The sequence below is a fragment of the Stigmatopora nigra genome, chromosome 4 (genome assembly GCF_051989575.1).
Source record: "Stigmatopora nigra isolate UIUO_SnigA chromosome 4, RoL_Snig_1.1, whole genome shotgun sequence".
Lineage (NCBI taxonomy): Eukaryota > Metazoa > Chordata > Actinopteri > Syngnathiformes > Syngnathidae > Stigmatopora > Stigmatopora nigra.
Genome location: NC_135511.1, coordinates 14241578 through 14261278, shown reverse-complemented (window position 1 = coordinate 14261278; position 19701 = coordinate 14241578). Strand labels below are relative to the sequence as shown.

Here is a 19701-nt window from a genome sequence, read left to right as displayed (position 1 = left end):
CAACTCCCAGCAATAAAGAACACTAAAAAAAAAGACAAAATACAAAAAGAATATTATTAGCAACCTTGTCAAAACAGATTTGTGTTGTGTTTATTTAGTTATCTATTATTTTTTTATTTAGTTTTCCCCCCATTATCTGTTTATTTTTTTATTTAGTTGTTAGTTTTATTTAATTGTTTATTTACAGCTATGTATTTATTTAGATATTTATTTAATAATGTATTTAGCAATGTATTTATTTAGATATTTATTCATTTAGTAATGTATTTAGCTATGTATTTATTTAGTTATTTATTTGATGTACTCACTTTTTCCATCTAATTTATTTATGTTATTTATCAGTTCATTTATGTATGTACTTATTTTGTGATTTATGTAATGTACTCATTTAGTTATTTATTCATGTAATGTACTCATTTATGTATTTATTTAGTTATTTATTTATTTATGTAATGTACTAATTTAGTTATTTATTTATGTAATGTACTCATTTATTTATTTTTTCATTTAATGTATTTGGTCATGTTATTTATTACTTTATCTATTTAGAGCGGGTGATTTTCCATTTCCAACATGTGCTTTTCCGTTCTAAATCAATCAGAAGACAAATGAGGCATAGACATTTCATACTGAAGTGCAAAATAAAATGTGAGCTTCAGTCCATATTGTCTTTATGTATTCCAAAACAGGATGACGTAAAAACAGAAGGTAAAAAAAAAGTACTATCCCTGAAAAAAAGTGAACTTTGACTATTAACATTGATCTGAAAATAAAATATGCACAATAAATAAATTTTTTTACATTTTGAACAAAGCATCCTTGGCCCAAGAAAAGTACATAAAAACAATGATTTGGCATGAACATCTCCTGCTGCTCATATTGTATTCATTGGCTGGCCTTTGATGCCAAAGTTACTTTTTAAATCCAATTTCTGTCAGTTTGGCTTGTAGGAATGGAAATTGTTCTTCTTCTTGTTACATAACAGAAATCAGCACATTTTAGTCACTTAGCCCACGTTGTATGTCCCAAAAAGTTGGTCCCAGTGAGTAAAATAGGGTGCAAAGTTGACATTGTGCCGCCGGTGGTGAGCGTGATGGTGCGGAGCTCCACCAAAAAAAGGCACAAGTCTATGTAGAGCCCAGGGCAGATCATAGCCACAGTGGTCCTCCACTGCCAGCCAGGTGTTAAGGATGTGGAAAAGGATCTCACTCATGGGATGGCAGTTGACCAAGCGGGCACTGATTCGGGCTAGGAACATTAGGGAAAGCAGTTCGGAGGTGCTGGCATCTTGAGCTTGCAGAGCGAAGGGTACGTGGTGCTGATGGTGTTGTTGGTGGACGTTGCGGTACAACCAAGGGATCCTGAAAGGAAGCACATTTTTGGTTGAAAAAACTCAGTTTGTGGAAATTATGATTAAAAAAAAAAAATCACTGTTATCGCATTGTTAAGTGAGTTCTAGAAACAAGTTGGAATACTCATTGGTTTTTATTGCTTATCCTCGGGTTCTTGTGGGGGCTACTTTAGCTAGCTAGAGCCAGGATGCGGAGTGTACTTCAAACTGGTTGCTAACCAGTGGGAAGGCACTAGTTATATTATTTGAAGTTACACTATCTGGGAGTATTTGACTGAAATCGGAAGATTGGGATTCACTTGTAAGATTGTCATTGACATTATTTACCATGAGCCAAAATCCTTACTTTCATGACATCATTGGTTTCTTCTATGCAGAGGCAAACTGTTACAAAAATGATTTCTATTGTATAATTTCAAGTTATGGATCTGTATGTGCCTTGATAATTGATTGCTGACAAGATTCTATCGTTTAAATAGTGTGTAAAAACTGGGATTTTATGGACTTGGAGATTGGCTATAACTTGTGAAACTATGAGCCAGATATGCGCATCCTCAACCCTTCCGTGATATTTTGGGCATGTTTGGAAAACGACAAGACTTTTTCTCATTAAAAAAAAAAGTCTGAAGCAATGTGGCAGCTGGCTTTCTGCTTGAAAGAATGTAAACATTTATTTATGTGGGATGGAGTGGTTATGTCCGATTCAAATCCAGACATGAAAAATGTAAACAAGTTGAAGAATAGCAATTCCATCACAAATTATATATAATCCGCTTGGACGGATGGGGGAAAAAAATTGAGGCTTCCACCAGCAGTGTTTCCAATACGTTAATTTTTTTACAATAAAAACTAAAAGCTGTCCGCCACAGTAATTAAAAAAATCAGAATCACTATAGTTTCTGGCCAACAGTAAAATAAGATTAAAACGTATTTACAAAAAAAAAATGGGTTGTGGCTCAGCAAATTTTAATCTATAAAATAAACTAACATTATCATGTGATAAAGAATGTCAAAAAGATTTTTTAAATATATATATTTTTGTTTTTAATGGGCCCTGGTGAATTTGAGAGAAACATGATACAAGGCATAGAGCCACAGTATACTATATACAAAATATGAGAAGTGGAGAGCCGCATTCACTTGGGCTGGGAGCCGAATGCGGCTCAAGAGCCACATATTCGCCTATAACAAAGGTTAAAATTAAGATAAAGGGGACGAAATAAGCATGCAATTTTCTAGGTTTACTGACCTGTGCATGCAAAGATGCCAGAAGAAAAAGAGTGAATCAAAAAGCAGAAAACAGGCGAAGACATCCACAAAAAGCTGCCAATTGCTCGGAGACCACTCGGGCAGTCGAGGGGGGCTCCTCGCCATCTGGAATAAAGCTGAAACCGGGAGTACGACGATCAGGTATCGGAGCGCCACCTTCCGAAGACACCTGAACCACGCGCCCACTGGGGGAGGCTTTTCTTTGGCTGAAATCCTCCAGGTTGCAAGCCGCCGGCTAAAACCGGACAACAGATCCAGGAGCAGAAAAGGTGCGCAAAAGATGACGTGGGTGAGGAAAGCGCACATAACTGGCAGGTGAGGGGATAGTAAGACCCCCTCGTGTTCACTCCTCACGTAGTCCCACAGGATTTGGAGAATTGGGGTACTCGGGACTCCACGCTGGGTGGAAGTTACATTCATCACGGGGTGGCAAAGTAAAAAGGCATTGTCATCACGGATCTAGTTTTTAAGTTGGTTGCGTTACCACTTCTGAGTCACAGGTACACGCGTGGATCCACGAGTGATCGTTTCTTGGAAAATGCAACACCTTCAAAGTAAAAGTCAGCCTACCTTTAAAATAAAAAAAAAAATAAAAAATTAAATTAAAAAAGGGTGTTTCCCTTTACGAACATCAGCATTCACTGGTTAAAGGGAAAGTGATGCTGGACCCCCTTCCCCCCATGTTTTACAGCCCACGCAATTGGAGGAGGGGCACCACAAAAAGACCCTGTAATCATTAAAAAAAAAAAACTTGCAGTAAAGTATTGCATAGACAGAAGGTTGTAATTCGGCAACTGGAGAGGAAATGTTTTAAGAGGAATGAATAAAGCATTGTTCTAAAGTTCAGGCTGAATAAAAAGCAGTGAGAACATCATACTTACCATAATAAGATCAAATTAACACTTGTACAGAGTACATACCCAAATTCTTGCCAAAATAGGACCCGTAAAAGGGAAAATTTGCATTCGTCCAAACAACCCTTGTATTAGATTTATTATTATTTTTTTGAATGACTAAAAATAAAAGTTAGTTTTTTTTAACATTATAAGGCAGGTTGAATGATTTAGAAAACAGTTGTAACTGGAAATTTGGCTGTCATTCAAACTATGATCTTAAAATATGATGCAAGTCATAGTAGACAAGCCTATTCAAATAAATCCACAGTGCTTTATTTTCCACATGATATTCCTGCATTTTTTCCTAACAGTACAATTTCTTAGTCAATAGCTCATTCGCTACCATGGCAACGAACAGCCCAACTGTCGCTACCAATGGCAGTGAATGAGTTAAATACCCACTTGATGACCATCCCGAGATTAAAACTCAAATTTTCCTTGAATCTACTTTGATTTGAACCCTGCTCAAAATAAAAAAAAAATATTTACAGTCCAATATGTACCCACAAACACATTCTCAAAACATTCCATAAACAGAAGTCAAGTTTTATAGTTTTAAAGCCTTACATTCTAAGTCATGCTTTATCATCAAAGCTTTTTTTTTCTATCTGCCCGAACTGGAACAGAAAAAAAGGGGATTTTTGTGTGCCATTGACTGATCCCACATGTATGCATAGAGTTATGTATCAACAAAAGTGATTCAAGATAAACTCCTGAGTAGCCTCTATCATCACCTCAAAAACTACATGTCATGATAAGTTTATGTTCAGGGATGGTGGCGGTGAAAAAAAATTACGTTTAACACACTTTGGAATTCACTGAACCAGAAAAAAAGGGTGAAAGTAATGAGTTGCAACAGTGAAAAAGTCAAAAACAAAATATAAAACGTGATATTTTGGTCCATGTTTACATTTTGGAGGCTATTTTTTCAGAAAAAAAGTGTTTCCATAGGTGGGATTTAAGAATTGTTACTAATTTTCATAACATAAGATTGATCAGAAGTCAAATGATGAATAAACAAAAGGATTTTGGTGACGAATTAAAGATAAGATTTAGGATTTAAGCGAATCAAAACATGTTTGAATTCAAAATACTCCTATTTGACATCAAACTATACCACATCTTTATCTTTAAGTGATAGTTAAGAGTTTAGGCTGCCATAAAGGGTCATAATTCATAATAAGAGTTTTTAATCAGTGAAAAAGACTGACAGTGTTTTTGAAAGCAGTGATTCTGAGATACTTGGTGTCAACATTGACCCTGGTCAGCAGGGTGTGCGTCTATGGGCTGGAGGATATTTCCACCTATTGGAGTTATTGTCCTCCAGCAACTAGTCCACCACCCGCTAGGTCCCCTGTTACCTTCTCGTCTAATCCGCGTTTAGATCCACAGCTGCCGAAACCTTCAGTGGGTTGCCCCCAGAGTCCATGAACATCTGTGGGATGTCGTTCCCAAAGTAGATTTTGCTGTTGGCTGCGATAGATTTGTACTTCATCAGCTGCAAGTATTCAGGTGTTAACTTGAGCTGCAAGAGACAAAACACAATGGTTGGTTGGCTGATAATTTACGAAAATCTGGTGCATTTTCCAATCAATTAAAGAGATTTATAGTAACGAATTTATTGTAGCGTGGACTGTAACATCAAAATCATTGGAAATAAAAGTTGTCGACAAGGGGTTTGTCTTTAGCGTTAAGTTTTTGGGCTCCCAATCAATGTTCCCTCTAAGCTGTAACTCTAAACTAATCTCGACTTCTCTGCGCAGCAGCAATCATACGGCGCGCAGTAAACAAAATCCAAACTTTTTTTTTTACCCTTTTCCCCATAATGGCGCCATTTAAGAGGCAACCAATGGCAGTAGCTCTGCCCACTCTTATGTTTTTCATGTTTTACATGAAAAATTAGAACATTGACATGCACCTGCTTATGGCAGGTGTAATACTAGTGTGCCCATAGCAAGCAAGGATAATGTCGATCACACTGGTACTCAGTGGGCTCAGGGAGGTTGTCTTTCTGCCCAGACCAATGAAAAATTAGGAGGGAAAATTGCTCCCAATAGCTTCCTGGTCATTTTTATTTGGCAAAAATATTTTCATACTTAATAATTGAATACTCACTTGACGGAAATTGTGATTATGTCTTGGTTAGACACTGCCATTGACAGTCAATACATTTGGATTGTGAACAAACGATTGTTTATTTTCTGGCACCCTCCTGCTTCACAAGCTAACTGTTGGAAGGGTTTATCCAACCACAGGCAGACCACATTTGATATTTTTCCCTCATTGTCAGCGGTAGACGATATGTCTTAGTACTCCCTGATGATGTATATTTTAGTGTTGTGTCATTGTAACACTACTTAAAACCAGTGGTTTATAAACAATAGCTCTTTGATTAGCACTCCAATGATCAAAATTATGCTCTCCACAAATTGGTAGTGCTCAGCAACCTGGCTCACTTTAAAATTCATTATCACATGGCTTAACTTGCTCTTTTCTTACCTTGTTGGCTTCTGCTGCTTTCAGTGCCGTGTAAAACTCTGCATCTGCTTTGGCCTTCTGCCGAGCCAAGAACGCTTGATCTATATAATCAAACAAAGTGAATTGTGAAAGTAGGATAAACAAAAGGTGGTCTTACCATCGCGTGCCGGTACTGAGATGGCTTACAGGTGAGTAGGATTGAGGTATTCACACGCTATGACTGTTTCAATTTCCCTCCCCACAAAAGCAAATATTTTTATGACTTAATCAGGACACCTGTGAATGAAATTGCCTCAACTAAAAAAAAAATAAGACTTGACACGTCAGAGATTGCGACATTCCATGAATTACATCTATGAATGGAACGTCAATCATATCATATTAGCTAGATATTAGTCATTACCAATATTGCAAATTTAAATGACTAAATGTTTTGCGTACCCAAAAAAAAAAGGAAAAAAAACATTCATTATCTGAGATCACAAGGGTCACGGGGGTGCTGGAGCCTATTTACAGGAAAAATAGGCAGGGGCATATTGGTTGCTAAGCAATTTCAGGGCAGAAAAAAAAGACACACTCCTACCAAGGGTTCAGGTTTTGAGAGGTGGGAGGAAACCCGCAGAAAACCCACAAAGGGCTAACAGAGAAAGTGCTATTACCAGGCTACCATGAAAAAAATATCCAACTCATAATTTATAAAGGGAATGATGTAAATGTCATCCTGGGATACGTACCCTCAATTTGCGAGATCTTTTTCTCAGTTTCTTTCTCCATGACTTTCTGTCCAAATTTGATTTGTGCCACTTGGGCCAGTTTTTCAGCCTCTGAAAATAATATGGAATGAATTAAGTCTTTTCATTTGAACTTGAAGTAAATTTGATATATCATGAATGTTTAAAAGAATGTTACCAATCACAGCTTTGATCCTTTCTGTCTCTGCCTCTTTCTCCACAACTTTCTGAGTCTGTTGTGTTATCAGCAGTTTTGTCTTCTCACTCTCCCTGAGAATAAACAAACAAAAAAATGATACCTCAAATCCATGTGCCACTGTTATCTCCAGTATCATTTTCACCTGCATCACACTTCAAAGTACATTATCCATCATCTTCATAACAAGGTTGCTTTCCAAATTTAAAAAAAATACTTACTTGTTATGTAAACTCACATGTTTTGGTCTGGCTAATATGTAAATGAGCATTTTATGACCATTCACAGTCTTGTGTGCTTCCTTGTTAATTTCACGATGGTTTGTTAAAGACAGTTCCTAAATTTCAAGAGACTTAACTGCCGCAGCAATTAATTTTGATTACCTTTGTAGGAAGAGCTTTTACATTTTATATGTTTAGGGAAAGTGTTTAAACTTGGTATTCATATAAAAGTGAGAAGTTGTGGATGTCTGACGCACAAAACATCTGACAGGCAAAATTAACTAAAAACTTCAAACTAAATAATATTAAACTTATTTAACTGAACATGTAAGCCCAACATCAACATTTCTAAAATTAAGAATTAATTCCTTAAACATGACAAATAATGATGGCTGCCATCAATTCCTTTAATTTTGGCCCATTTTGGAAAAAAAACTTTAATTAAGTTATGTACACTGTATAAGCATACTTATTAAAAAGCAGAATTCAACATGTTTGGAGATACTTCTGTCCCCACAATTCACACGCAAGAAAAGAATTAACCAGATGTGAGCATGCATGTTCCAAAAGGTGAATCATTTCTATTCTAACTTCAAATGGGGGTTTCAATAGTCAACAAAAGTTTCAAATAACATCAGAAAGATTTGCTTGATATGTTTCGTGTTGAGGAAAGAGTGAGAATTTAGGAACACTGCCCAAACAGAGCAAATCACCAAGTTGACAATTATTGTGTGCCAATAATGTAAAGCTGTGTGAGTTTATAGAACAGGCATGTGTTGAAACTTTTCCCTGCCTGCAGGGCCAATTTCAGGAAAAATCTTCTGATGCAAGAGCCAACTCGAAAACCTTGCACTTTCGTTTTTATTCAACAGAACATCGGAAAAAAAGATTGGCCTTTTATAATCTATTCTTTGTTAAGTTTAATTGCGTGACGTCCAACCTGTTTTGAATGAGGCGGATCAGTCAAATTGAATTGGACATCTGGCAGTGATACATGATCATTGAAGGTCAACCTTGAAATGGATTTGACATCTATAATTGTTATTAAACGAGTCAGGAAAAGTATAAGTCTATTGCAATATATCATTATTACTTAAAGTACTGTGTTTTCATGACTATAAGGCGCACCCCCGATGAATGACATTTTTTCCATATATAAGGCGCACTGTCAATTTTGGAGAAAATTTAAGACTTAAGTGCGCCTAATAGAGGTGAAAATACGGTAATTGCTATTGACTTCCAGGTATGAAGCACTCACTACACAGTCACCTCTAGAGCCAGCCATTGTTGATGTTTTGGATTTTTTTGTATAAAATCTTGCAGTGGGGGAGGAGTTATATGGTGGAAGATTTTGTAAACTAAGATGGCATCTGCATATTCAACAGTATTGTTTCAGTTCAGGCGTTTGTGCTTTTTTTAATATCCCACAGTGGTGGTTTATCGTTTTTGGTTTTCTGTTTTTCCATATATAAGGCGCACTGTCTATTTTGGAGAAAATTTAAGACTTTTAAGTGCGCCTTATAGTCGTGAAAATACGGTACTTGAAAAACTAAATGAAAATCTTCCATCGACAGAAAAAAAATAAACGCAAGAAAATCGCACCTAAGCTAGCTCGATGAATCGCATTTTTTTGGTCAAATATTTTATTGATATGAAACAGCTAAAAAAGACGCTAAAAAGTGCAACAGTATGCAGACCACATTTAAACTTGTGATGCTAGCCATATTCAATATTTTCATAACTAGCTGTGGGCCCATATAAACTGAGCAGCGGGCCACAAGTTAGCCCGCCAACCGTAAGTTGTAGACCATAATGTTTAGATCAGTTTTGCGAGACGATGGTTTCCTGTATGATATTTTTGCAGTGTGACTTCTAAGAACAGTCATTTTGGATTGAGACAAAACATGGAGGGGAACATTCCTTATTTTTTTTTTACACAACAAAGGCAACTTACATGAGCTCGTAGTTTCTGCGAATGGTCTCGGGAATATTGGGCTTTGTAACACGTACTGCCTGTGGAGCACAAAAGTCAAACCAGACCGAAAAGACCAGTTAGTTGAAGACAAGACCCCAGTTGTAAAACCTCAACATCCTCAATGTGACAAGATTGCGGGTTTCTCAAGAAAGAACAGCGATTGTTATTTCAACTGCTTCTAGTTATTTATAGGAGGCTTTGGGCCTCGCTAATAAAACCCAAGGGAGAATGGAAGACTCTGCTATGAAATGTGTGTTAATCTATGGGTTTGAAGGGGGATATTTATCACGCACCCCCTGCCTTGAGGAGGAAAAAAAACATTGGATCCTATGAGGGTCTATGCAGAGGTTGTGAAAGCTAACTGTAAATGCCTTTTGGTCTTTTAGTGATACAATATACCATGTTGTACTAACCTGACATGAAACCCATGAGGGGTTGTGTTATTTTCACAAAGTATGTGGAGTAACCTTACAGCCTTAAGTTCATAGGATTAAAATATTTTGCGCAAGACACTATACTAAATTGAGTTATATTTCTCATAGCAATTTTATGATGTTTTGTTGTTTATGTAGCTTTAATATAGAGTTGGAAATACATGAAGTGGCAGTAGTTGACTTAGTTTAGAACTTTATTTCATCCCGTATTTGGGAAATTTCTTGGTTGCAGTGGTAAGACAGACACAAGACACAGAAGACATTGTAGAACTAGTTAAGAAACTGGAGCCACACAAAGGAAGTCCACAAGGTAGGGACCTTTTGCAGACTGAGACTGAGGTTACCACACAGTCCCTTGGTAGTCTGAAGGTTTTAAAGATCATCTTCCTTGCCTAGATCCTCCTAAGCTGTCCTATCAAAGCGTGCTGTTCCTTTAAACTTTAGTTTTCCACTATTTCATACTGCATTGACTATAATGTACTTGCACCTTTATATTGCCTAAGCTGCGCCTGAAAATTTGAGACAAAATTGAGAGTTTGTTACTATATAAATATTTGTCTTAGTTCAGTTGGCCACGATACTGTAAAAACAAGTTGAGCTCATTTATTTATTCTTTATTTTTTCTTCAATTAAAGCTTCTCGACTATCACGGAGGTTTATGTGCAGTAAATATACAAATGGATTTCTGTTGTTTGCATCGTATTTCTAAACATTATCATAAAACTTTGAATCAGGAGAGTAGGTGCCTGGATAGAATAGAAATGTCGCTCCCAGCAGTGTATTTTAAAGTGTCAAACTTTGTCCAACATCTGGCAAATAGGGTTCTGGATACCCTAAGTTTTCACTGCATTTGAAGTTGGACAAGTGCCTAAAAACATAGCATTGACTTTGGTGTCACCTTTCGTTACAAAGAGTTGTGCCAGAAGCGCTTTTGTAATATTGCACAATTTGTTATATAACTGCTTTCATTCAAAATTAATTAGCGTGTGATTTTTTAAAACCTGCATGGTAAACATATAACTTACAAATACAGAAGGTATAGTCTTAAAAAAACATTACAGGAATTTGAAATCCTTAACAAACTAAATTAAGCAAGAACTGTAGAGCTGAGTGGAAATATTAATTTTCCCTCACCAAACCTGATCTTGTACTTGTTGAGGCACGCAAGCTACTTTATTTTTCCAACTTGTCAATTAATCTGTTTATTTTCCTATAAAAAGGCATGTTAGAGCATTACTGTACTCTATTTTCCATCTGTTCTTTATCTTTTCACATTATTATTATTTTTATTTATTTTTTTAATTTTTATTTATGATTTGATCGGAGTGTCCTGAGTACTTAAATTGAGCACTATAATAAAGTTATGATACAATAAAATATGGTCATTAAACACAACTACATTTATAAATAAGGCTTTTTAAAATAAATGTTTTTAAGTATACCTCATTGGCTAAAAAATACAGTGTTTGCATGAACGAAAAAAAACTCATTTTTTAAAAAAATCAACCATTGAAATATGAAATAAAAACACTGTGTAGCAATTAATTCATTCTATGAAGCTTTTTTCTTTCCCATTTTAAAGACAGACTGTACTTTTTTGGCATTGTTGTTATTGGAGACAGTTAGAAATTGTTGTTTGTGTTTGCCCATTGTACCTGTATGATGAGACCTGGTGCCATGCTTGTTAGATCTTCTTGCAATGTTAGTTTCAGATTTTCATCGATTTGATCTGAGGGTTAGAAATTGAGTGTGAAGATGACAATACAAATGAGCACAAAAACTAGTACAATGCTGCAACAGCAAAAACAATGCAAAATACGTTGGCCATCTTTGCAACATTTTTTAATTCAATTTCACTATTTTATATTTGTTTATTATTTTACACAGTGCCCGGTTAAATTTCTATATTTAGATTTTTCCACTTTTTTTTTTAGAATATGACAGTTTTAATATGTGATAAGGATTAAATTAGATTTTTTTGTACCTACCAAACAGGCCAATGTAGACTTCCTGCAGAGAGTGAACGCTGCAGAATTGGTTGAGCTCATGGTGAACCTTGTTAAATATTAAGGCTTTGTCGTAATCTGCGGTGAAATTCTTCACAATGTCAAACACTGCAAAGGGAAAGACAAAAATGGCATCAGACTTTTCCATTTCTGAAGGCTCATTAAGTTGTTTCAATTGTTACCTGCTGCTGGAACAAGGTAGTTCACCACCTCTATGCGATCAAAGTAGATCATCACACCACCACTAGGAAAAAAATTAAAATAAAATCATTTTTTAATGAAACATCCTGATGAAAATGATGCCAATGGATTAAAAGCCAATAAAAGAGAAGATACCCCACCTGGTACCACAAGGAACATTTTTCACTTCATCTGTCTGCAGTGTCGTCTAAAAGGAGATCATAATTACTATTTAATTCCTGACTCTTACCACAAATAAAATGTACATTACGGGTATGAAATATATGGCCGGTGGGCCTGAAATTGACTTAAAGTAATATTTCAGTAGGACAGTGTGAACTTGAATCACCTGGACAGACTTGTAGGAGGTGATGAATGGAAGCATAAGATGGAAACCTGGTCCACTTATGGTGGTTAAGAGGGCTCCTCCCCTGCACAATATAGCAAAATTTGAAACATTTAGTCAGGAAATTTAGTAAGATTTATTCTGTCAGCCTAGCCTAGGGATTGGGGAAAAAACTAAATTGCTGTGAGAATGGTTTGATAGGTTTAATTTGCACAAGCGTATAGAAAATTACATTTTATGTAATTATGTATTTTTATTTTTGTATGGCATGAGTATACTGATGAGTAAAAAACAAAGATAAGGTTAAAAATGGTAATTTAAAAATCAAATTTACAAGTGATTGATGATTTCAAAAGAAGTTTATGGACGTCATCGTTCACGGGTAGTTTTGACAATTTTTGGTTTGACAATTTTTGTCAAAATAATGTAATTTATTCAAGTAAAAAAAGCTTCGGAGCTCATATTTTGTTAACTTCTCTATGAATCAAGTGGCTGTTTTACAGCTAAGGAGGTTAACTTGTGTATATATTAGACCTGGAGAACCTACCTGTAGTACACTCCAGTGTGTCCTTCATCGATCTTGTGCATCGAAGCTAAAAGCGCTGCTCCGACAAGAGCCACAGCAATAGAGAATACGGCACCCCATTGTGCCATCGTGCAATGAACCAATGGGAAGACAGCATGTGATGAGAGTGGCCGGTTCAACTCTGAATTCTGGAAAAAAAGACCACAATCTGATGATTGATATTAAGTTAATAGTTCCAAATTAAGTTAGTCCACATGTGTAGTAACAAAACATATCGGCTTCATGTTTGTGTACTGAGATCCAGCTTATCTTGTCGTGAGCTGGGACTGAATAACCTTTTCACCTTTAAAGAGGATTGCCCCTCAAGTGTGAAAATGTGGACATCTCTGGCATGTTTTGGAAAATATCCACTAAAATTGAGGGGAATTCTTATTGATGCATTAGCTGCCGTGTTTGTGGATGCAATGGTTTTGTTCTTACCTGCTTTTATTAGGTGGTTTTTCTATATGTACTGTTTAGAAATGTGGATGGATTGGCCCTGCTTGTCCACTGGTTAGTTTAGATGCGCATAACAGATAATACATGCATATATTTAAAGTTATTATAATGATGAATTGAGGTGATGATTTTTCAATATTTACACTGGAAAATAACACCATTAAAATAAATCCGAGTTTCTGATCAGGTACTTGTAATTCGGTGAAAGTTGCTTGAGTGATTTTCTAAATAAAAAACATTAAGTTTAGTGCGTATTATCTTTTCCTAATTCACAACCTTGTGTTTTGCGACACCTTTGCTACATAAAGGTGGCTAAATGATCATTGAGCTTTGCGATCGCTACAATGTAGCAACACATCTACGAACACGCAGTGTTTAAAAAATATTTAAAAAATGTCATCGACTTGGATGTGATAACCTCATTTGTTTGACAGCATGTTAACATCATTGCGTTGCGTTTTTTTTTCAGTGAAGAACGTACCTTTATTTGATCTTGATCGATGCTACAAACACCGAAAGACCTATCACATCCTCAATTGTGTCTTCTTCGCCTTCATTCTACTCCGGAAATAGGATCACTACTGAACCCTAGCGGCCATTTTGGGACATGTATTAATATTGTTTTCCAATTTTATATACTTTTATTCAATCTTTAGTCCTCTCTCACTTTAAATCAATAGGACATCTGTCATCTATTAAACAGAATGGAAAATATCTACTAAAGTATGTTATTTGAAGCCGTAATATACTGACGTTTTGTTTTTATTCATTTAACTTTTATCAACGTTATATTATATTATATCGTTATTTATATTAAAGTAATACAAATTGCAATTACGGGTAGTCATCTAAAAAAAAGCAGAAAATGCAAACATGTCAGTTATTTTTAAATGACCGTACTTGTGGTGACAGTAGTTTCCATCTACTAAAACTCTCATTGTAAATGCATTACCCTTTACGAACAACAGACGGCGACAAAGACCAGAAAATAATTATGTCAAGTGGCTCCAGTTCAAAGACTATACTTACTGTATAGAGCAAAAACTTGGCATCAATCAGTATATAGTAAAGTATTAATTACCAACTATACTTGTTTTCCCAATGTTCACACTATGTGAATCAGATCTGCAAAAGGGGAAGAAATTCATAGACCTAAGTAAAAAGAGAACAAAAACTCAATTTTTGGAACAAAATGTTCAAAAAGAGACATAAAAGATACCCTTCATCACCTGCAATCTTTCAGGTCTTGACTCCAAATGGCAGTGGCACCTTATTATTAGACATTGGCCTGCTGGAGAAATTCACTGAGGAGGAGAGTGAACCCAAAGGTGTGCCAATGGCAGCTCTGTGCTTTGCATTTTAAACAGGTTGGAGGAACTGGGGGGAGAGAAAGGGAACAACAGAGCAAGGAAAAAGAAGTTTGTCAGAGTTCATTAAGTATCAAGGGAACATCGCTGGAACTGGCAGCGTAAGCCGCGCCGGGGCCCTAGTGCCATTAATCACGACTGACAAGAAACTAGAGGCTGAGGGAGGCGGTGGAAGGGGGCGCAGGGAGGGAGGGAGACTGCCAGAGACTGCTAGTCATTATAGCAAAGGGTCCCATGCAGTCCCAAAAAATGTTAGAACACTTGGGGAACCTACGCATAGACCAGGGGCGTCCAAATCCGTTTGGTACGCGGGTCACATGAATCCCAACTAGATCTCAGGTAGGCCGAATCAGAAAGTGAACATTAACGGATGGTGCTAAACGTCCTTTCAGTTAAAATGGATTGGACGTCTAGTGCCATTAATGGCATTGAAAGATGAGTATCTATATATAGCCAGTTTAGGTGAATTGGATATCTATAGTTCTCAATAGTAGGATATATGTTATTTTGCATCACATCTTTTTTATTCTGCTTTCAGTTTAGGCAAGGGTGTCAGACTCGGGTTGGTTCGTGGGCCGCTTTAACATCAACTTGATATCACGTGTGCCGGACCATTTTAGATATAATATTTTGATTTTTTTTATGTAAATGGATTGAAAGTACTGGATTAAAAGCTCTGAATATTCAGTTTTTATAGATCTAAAACAATGTTTTTTTATTTTAGCTTTTTAAAATATATTTTTAGATTTTACAAAATGATTTTTGAACTAAAAACAGGAAAAAATGATTAAAAAATTACAATTATCGATTTAAAAGGGGGAAAATCAGGAAATTTAATATACATCTATACTGTTCATTTTAATTTGATCCTAAAACAGAAAGTGGGCACTCATGATTTACTTTCCCGGGCCACACAAAATGATGCGGCGGGCCAGATTTGGCCCCCGGGCCGCCACTTTGACACCCATGAGTTAGGGTGCTCACAGGTCGATTCCAGTTTTTTTTTTGGCATTTGCAGGTAATTTCCAGTTGGTTTCGGGTCATTTTAAGCTTTTTTCCTCTTTATATTAACTCATTGAGTTTTGATGGCCCTGTAGTGCAGTAGTGCACACCCTCAGTCGGGGGGTGTCAAACACCAGAAGCGCTTTAGCATCCCTTCCTTTGTTTTACAGTATACAGTCATCCCTAAGTCATTTATTTTAACACTGGGCCCCCTACTTAAAAGTCTGCACAAAAGAAAAAGGAAAATATGGCAATTACACAGTGCCGCTCATAGATCTAAGTTTCCCTGACAAGTTTCTCCTCGGACCCTCGGAAGCATTGTCGTTGGCTGTGCACGCTGCATGCCGCCATCCTGGAAGAAGAAAATCAATGGACGGGAGAAAGAGAGAAGAGAGAATACCGGTGACTGGAGAAGATGGAGGCCTCTGTTAAGTGCTGTGCTTGAAAGCCAGTCTGGCCTCATTAGCTGTCAGTTGTAACAATACTGAGCTGGCAGCGAAGACTGCTCCCAGTCTCGGTGCCATAAATCACAGGCTGACAGGGCCCTGACAGGGCTGGGAACTTACACACATGCACCACTTGCTTGCGCATTGGCTCTCTTTTCTTCCTCCCTTTTTCGACACCCTCTTTTGCTTTTTATGTATCTTCCCACTCCATTCTTTTTCTTTGTTGGGACCGAGTTTGCTTTTGAAATCGCTCCTTCTCATTGCATTTTGATAGGGAAGATTATAACAACACTGTGTCATCTGAAAAACAAGGAATACAAAGGTTATTAATGGACAATAATTCCATTTACATACAAAAAATACAAAAAAAAATTATATTACTATATACTACTATACAAGGGGTGGGCAAACTTTTCAGCCCGGGGGCCATATTGACTTGAAAAATTTGACAGATGGGTCAGCACAAGATATGATACATATAAAAAAGTGCATCCGTTAACAGTACATATGAAACATAAACAGAAAAAAAGGACTAAAGTATTAACATACTCATCACTCATCATTGAAGCAAAAAGTATAAAGTACAAAGTAAAGTAAAAATTCAAATAAGGAGAAAAATAAAAGTATTCTTAAGCCATACTGGAGTTTAGGTTGCATTTTCTTGAATTATATTTCACCAAAGCCCAAGAAAAAACATGCATTATAGTAATAACAACAAAATGGAGAAAAGGCGTTTTTCCTATAACGGGTACATAAAAAAACAACAGTATAAGTTGTTTACCAAACTTTTTGCACAGAACATCTACGCTAAATTAAGTTTTTTATAAGCACTTATGTTGTCAAAGTCCGATTAAACACGAATTTGGCTAACAATGCATTTCCTTTCAATGCAAATAGGCAACCATTTTTTCTACAAACAGCTGCTACTCTATGATTCCAAACACATTTATTACTGACATTGATGCAAAACATTGACAAACGTAACACAACGACGACCAGGGTTCCAATTCAAGGTCAATGATGAAAATATGATGATTTTTGAACTTGACAGAAGTGCAAAAATCTTTCAACATGGTTTCAGGTTATGACTGTGTGAATGTATTTGCATGTTTGGGAAGTTAAGGAACATTTTGCATGCTTGAGCTTGAGCAGGAGCCGCAAAGGCTGTCTTCTGCCATCCATTACGCCGACGTGTGTTGATGTGTGTGACACAAGTGGACCGGAAAGGAAGGAAGCTGAAGAGTGTGGGCCATCAATCATTCCTTTTTGACACACACACGTGCTTAGGGGCACGGCCGAGGGAGGGGGGGCTGGAATGAACCCGACTATCATGTTTATAATAGGCCTCTATACATGCAGGTGTGTACATATTTAATATAAACACGGAGAAGTTCGCAGGTGGGTCGCATGGTGTTAAATTTTGATTATAATACACTGAGAAAATGCCAATCTGGGTCAGGTGATGTATTAATATATAATGAATTAATATGAAATTGATTTAAATTGTATTCTATAGTCATTAAAACAGGGGGATGCACCACATATCTATCTATGTATTATATGACACAAATTTAGATATTTTACTTAAATTAAAATGTAACTTTTATGCTCAGTTGTCCTGAAATGCCTCCTAAAAAAAAAGAAGAAAAACCGACGTGTAGTTTCCAGATATGGATTCTATAATGAAAAAAATCTTAATTTGCCTTAAAATGTAATGTTTTTCTAAATGTGATGCTTTTAAAATTTAATTTATAAGCAAATAGGGAGTCAACATCCACAGATTATCAAGCTTAGCATACAATTCTTAGTTTTTCTTTAAATCAAGACTTCCTTTCATTCATACTAAGCATGGAGATGATTAAAAGCATTTGTGCATGCTTGAGGTATTGCTCACTTATTTTTAATTATAATCATATTGCTAAATGACCTGGCGTGCACACAACTCTGATTGTTTGCAGATCTGCATGTTGGTCATGATGGTCTCCATCAATCTACCAAATACAGCACAACGCTATAATTTAGCATTGAAGCAAAATATGGTTTGAATAAACAAGCCATCATTTTTATTATCACGGTGGTACTTGGAGAACAAAGTAACCTTATTTTCTCTCATTTTCTGAACCGCTTCATCTCTCACGCGGGTCGCAGGTGGTGCTGGAGCCTATCCCAGCTTACTTTGGGCCAGAGGCGGGGGACACCTTGAATTGGTGGCCAGCCAATCAAAGACTAACAACCATTCACACCAACACTCATGGCTAGGGGCAATTTAGAGTATCCAATCAGCCTACCATGCATGTTTTTAGAATGTGGGAGAAAACCAGAGTACCTGGAGAAAACCCCTAAAGTAGTTATGTAGCCCAAAATATCATGTTTAAATATTTTTGCATGAAGCAAACTTAAAAGTTAAATATAGTTTCATCCAAAGTGATAAATTCAGCTATCTTGGTCATCTCTTAATGATGTCTTCTGCCTGGTAATGCTTTTTGTGTGTATGTTAACATTCTCTCGCTACGTTTGTCCAAACCGTGCAATATAGAGGGTTGAATTTTTTTATGGTGGTCAGAAACAGCTGTCGGATCCTAATAGACAAGTGATTGAATTTATTCACCTTCTCTAAGTGTGTAAAACCCATCTTTTATGTGTTAAACACCCATTCTTCATAGCGCAACAATTGTCTTTTGCTTCGGCGGTCCCCCGAGTTTGTGTAGAAATATTAGAAGGGCTTTTTTTGTGTGGCTGGGTGAAAATTGTTCCCGTGAATGCGCTCTGGTTTGCTGAGGCTGAATCTAGCTGGAGTGTATTTACAGTGTAGTGTTATTTTGTGTTGTGTGGGTGTGGGAAAGCCATCACAGTGGACTTCAGAGGGAACTGAGGAAGAATGAGGAAATTGCAGACAGATAGGCCTAATGGTTGTGCTGGGGGAGGGGGTTCGGAGGGGCAACAGCTGCTAACCATCCATCTGAAAGCAGCCAAGGAGAGCTTCACTTCACTGGACTGCTCTACCATCAAATATACACCTTTTTGGGATGAGGAACTTACTTTCGGAGAACAGCTATTAATATTACCATTTCTGAAGCATTTTTTTTTTTGCGTGTGAAGACAGCGACGTGAACGTTATATTTATGGCCAAATTGTCATGAGGGTTAATGAAGTCATTAAGATATATTGCTGATGAGTAATTCTTACATCATTAATGTGCCTAGTAATAACTGTTTTTTCATCGTAATTTATGGAAAATGGTTTCCTTGAACAACTCTAATGGATTTTCCAGTTATGAGGGATTCAAGTTAGGAGGAAATGATACGTAGTACATTTATTATAAATATGCATAAATAAGTGCAGATCATAGATGTGAGATCTAAGCAGTTTAGGCTCGCTATGTGACATCTCACACTTTTTTGCAAATCTTACAAAGATTATCGTAACATCAAAAAATAAAACTATCTCCATGAAAATCCAGATACGCCAAAAATCCACCCTAAATTGAGTTACCTCTAAACATTTGAAAAACAATAGCCAAATCGTACTTTTGTAATTATTACATCTGTATTTATCCCCCTAAACCTGCTGTGTCCTATTATATATTAACAAGAACCAGATTTTCTCCTTAAACTATACTCTTTTTATCATAACCAATCAACAAGGTTATCACATTCCCTTTTGCAACCACAAAATTAAGCAAATACATTAACAACCTTCCTACTCATCTTCACATTTTTAACATTATTTCATGAATAAATATTTTAAAACTAATACCAACTGCTGTAAAAAAAAGGGAG

The 19701-nt window shown here is 36.5% G+C and overlaps 2 protein-coding genes across 2 annotated transcripts; both read right to left on the bottom strand.

Annotated features, from left to right (window-relative positions):
• Nucleotides 1-719: 719 nt before the first annotated feature.
• LOC144195877 (cholesterol 25-hydroxylase-like protein) lies at nt 720-3195 on the bottom strand. The gene is made up of 2 exons (XM_077715739.1): nt 2601-3195; nt 720-1361 (listed from the first exon to the last, which is right to left on the bottom strand). The coding sequence occupies exons 1-2, from the start codon at nt 3038-3040 to the stop codon at nt 1007-1009; spliced, it is 795 nt and encodes a 264-aa protein (XP_077571865.1). The 5' UTR covers nt 3041-3195; the 3' UTR covers nt 720-1006.
• Nucleotides 3196-3767: 572 nt separating this feature from the next.
• On the bottom strand, nt 3768-13686 carry LOC144195876 (erlin-2-like). The gene is made up of 12 exons (XM_077715737.1): nt 13589-13686; nt 12631-12797; nt 12087-12168; nt 11899-11945; nt 11740-11801; nt 11540-11665; nt 11207-11280; nt 9097-9155; nt 6904-6995; nt 6729-6818; nt 6016-6095; nt 3768-5041 (listed from the first exon to the last, which is right to left on the bottom strand). Exons 2-12 carry the CDS (start codon nt 12735-12737, stop codon nt 4886-4888), a joined length of 975 nt encoding a protein of 324 aa, XP_077571863.1. The 5' UTR covers nt 12738-12797; nt 13589-13686; the 3' UTR covers nt 3768-4885.
• Nucleotides 13687-19701: the final 6015 nt, after the last annotated feature.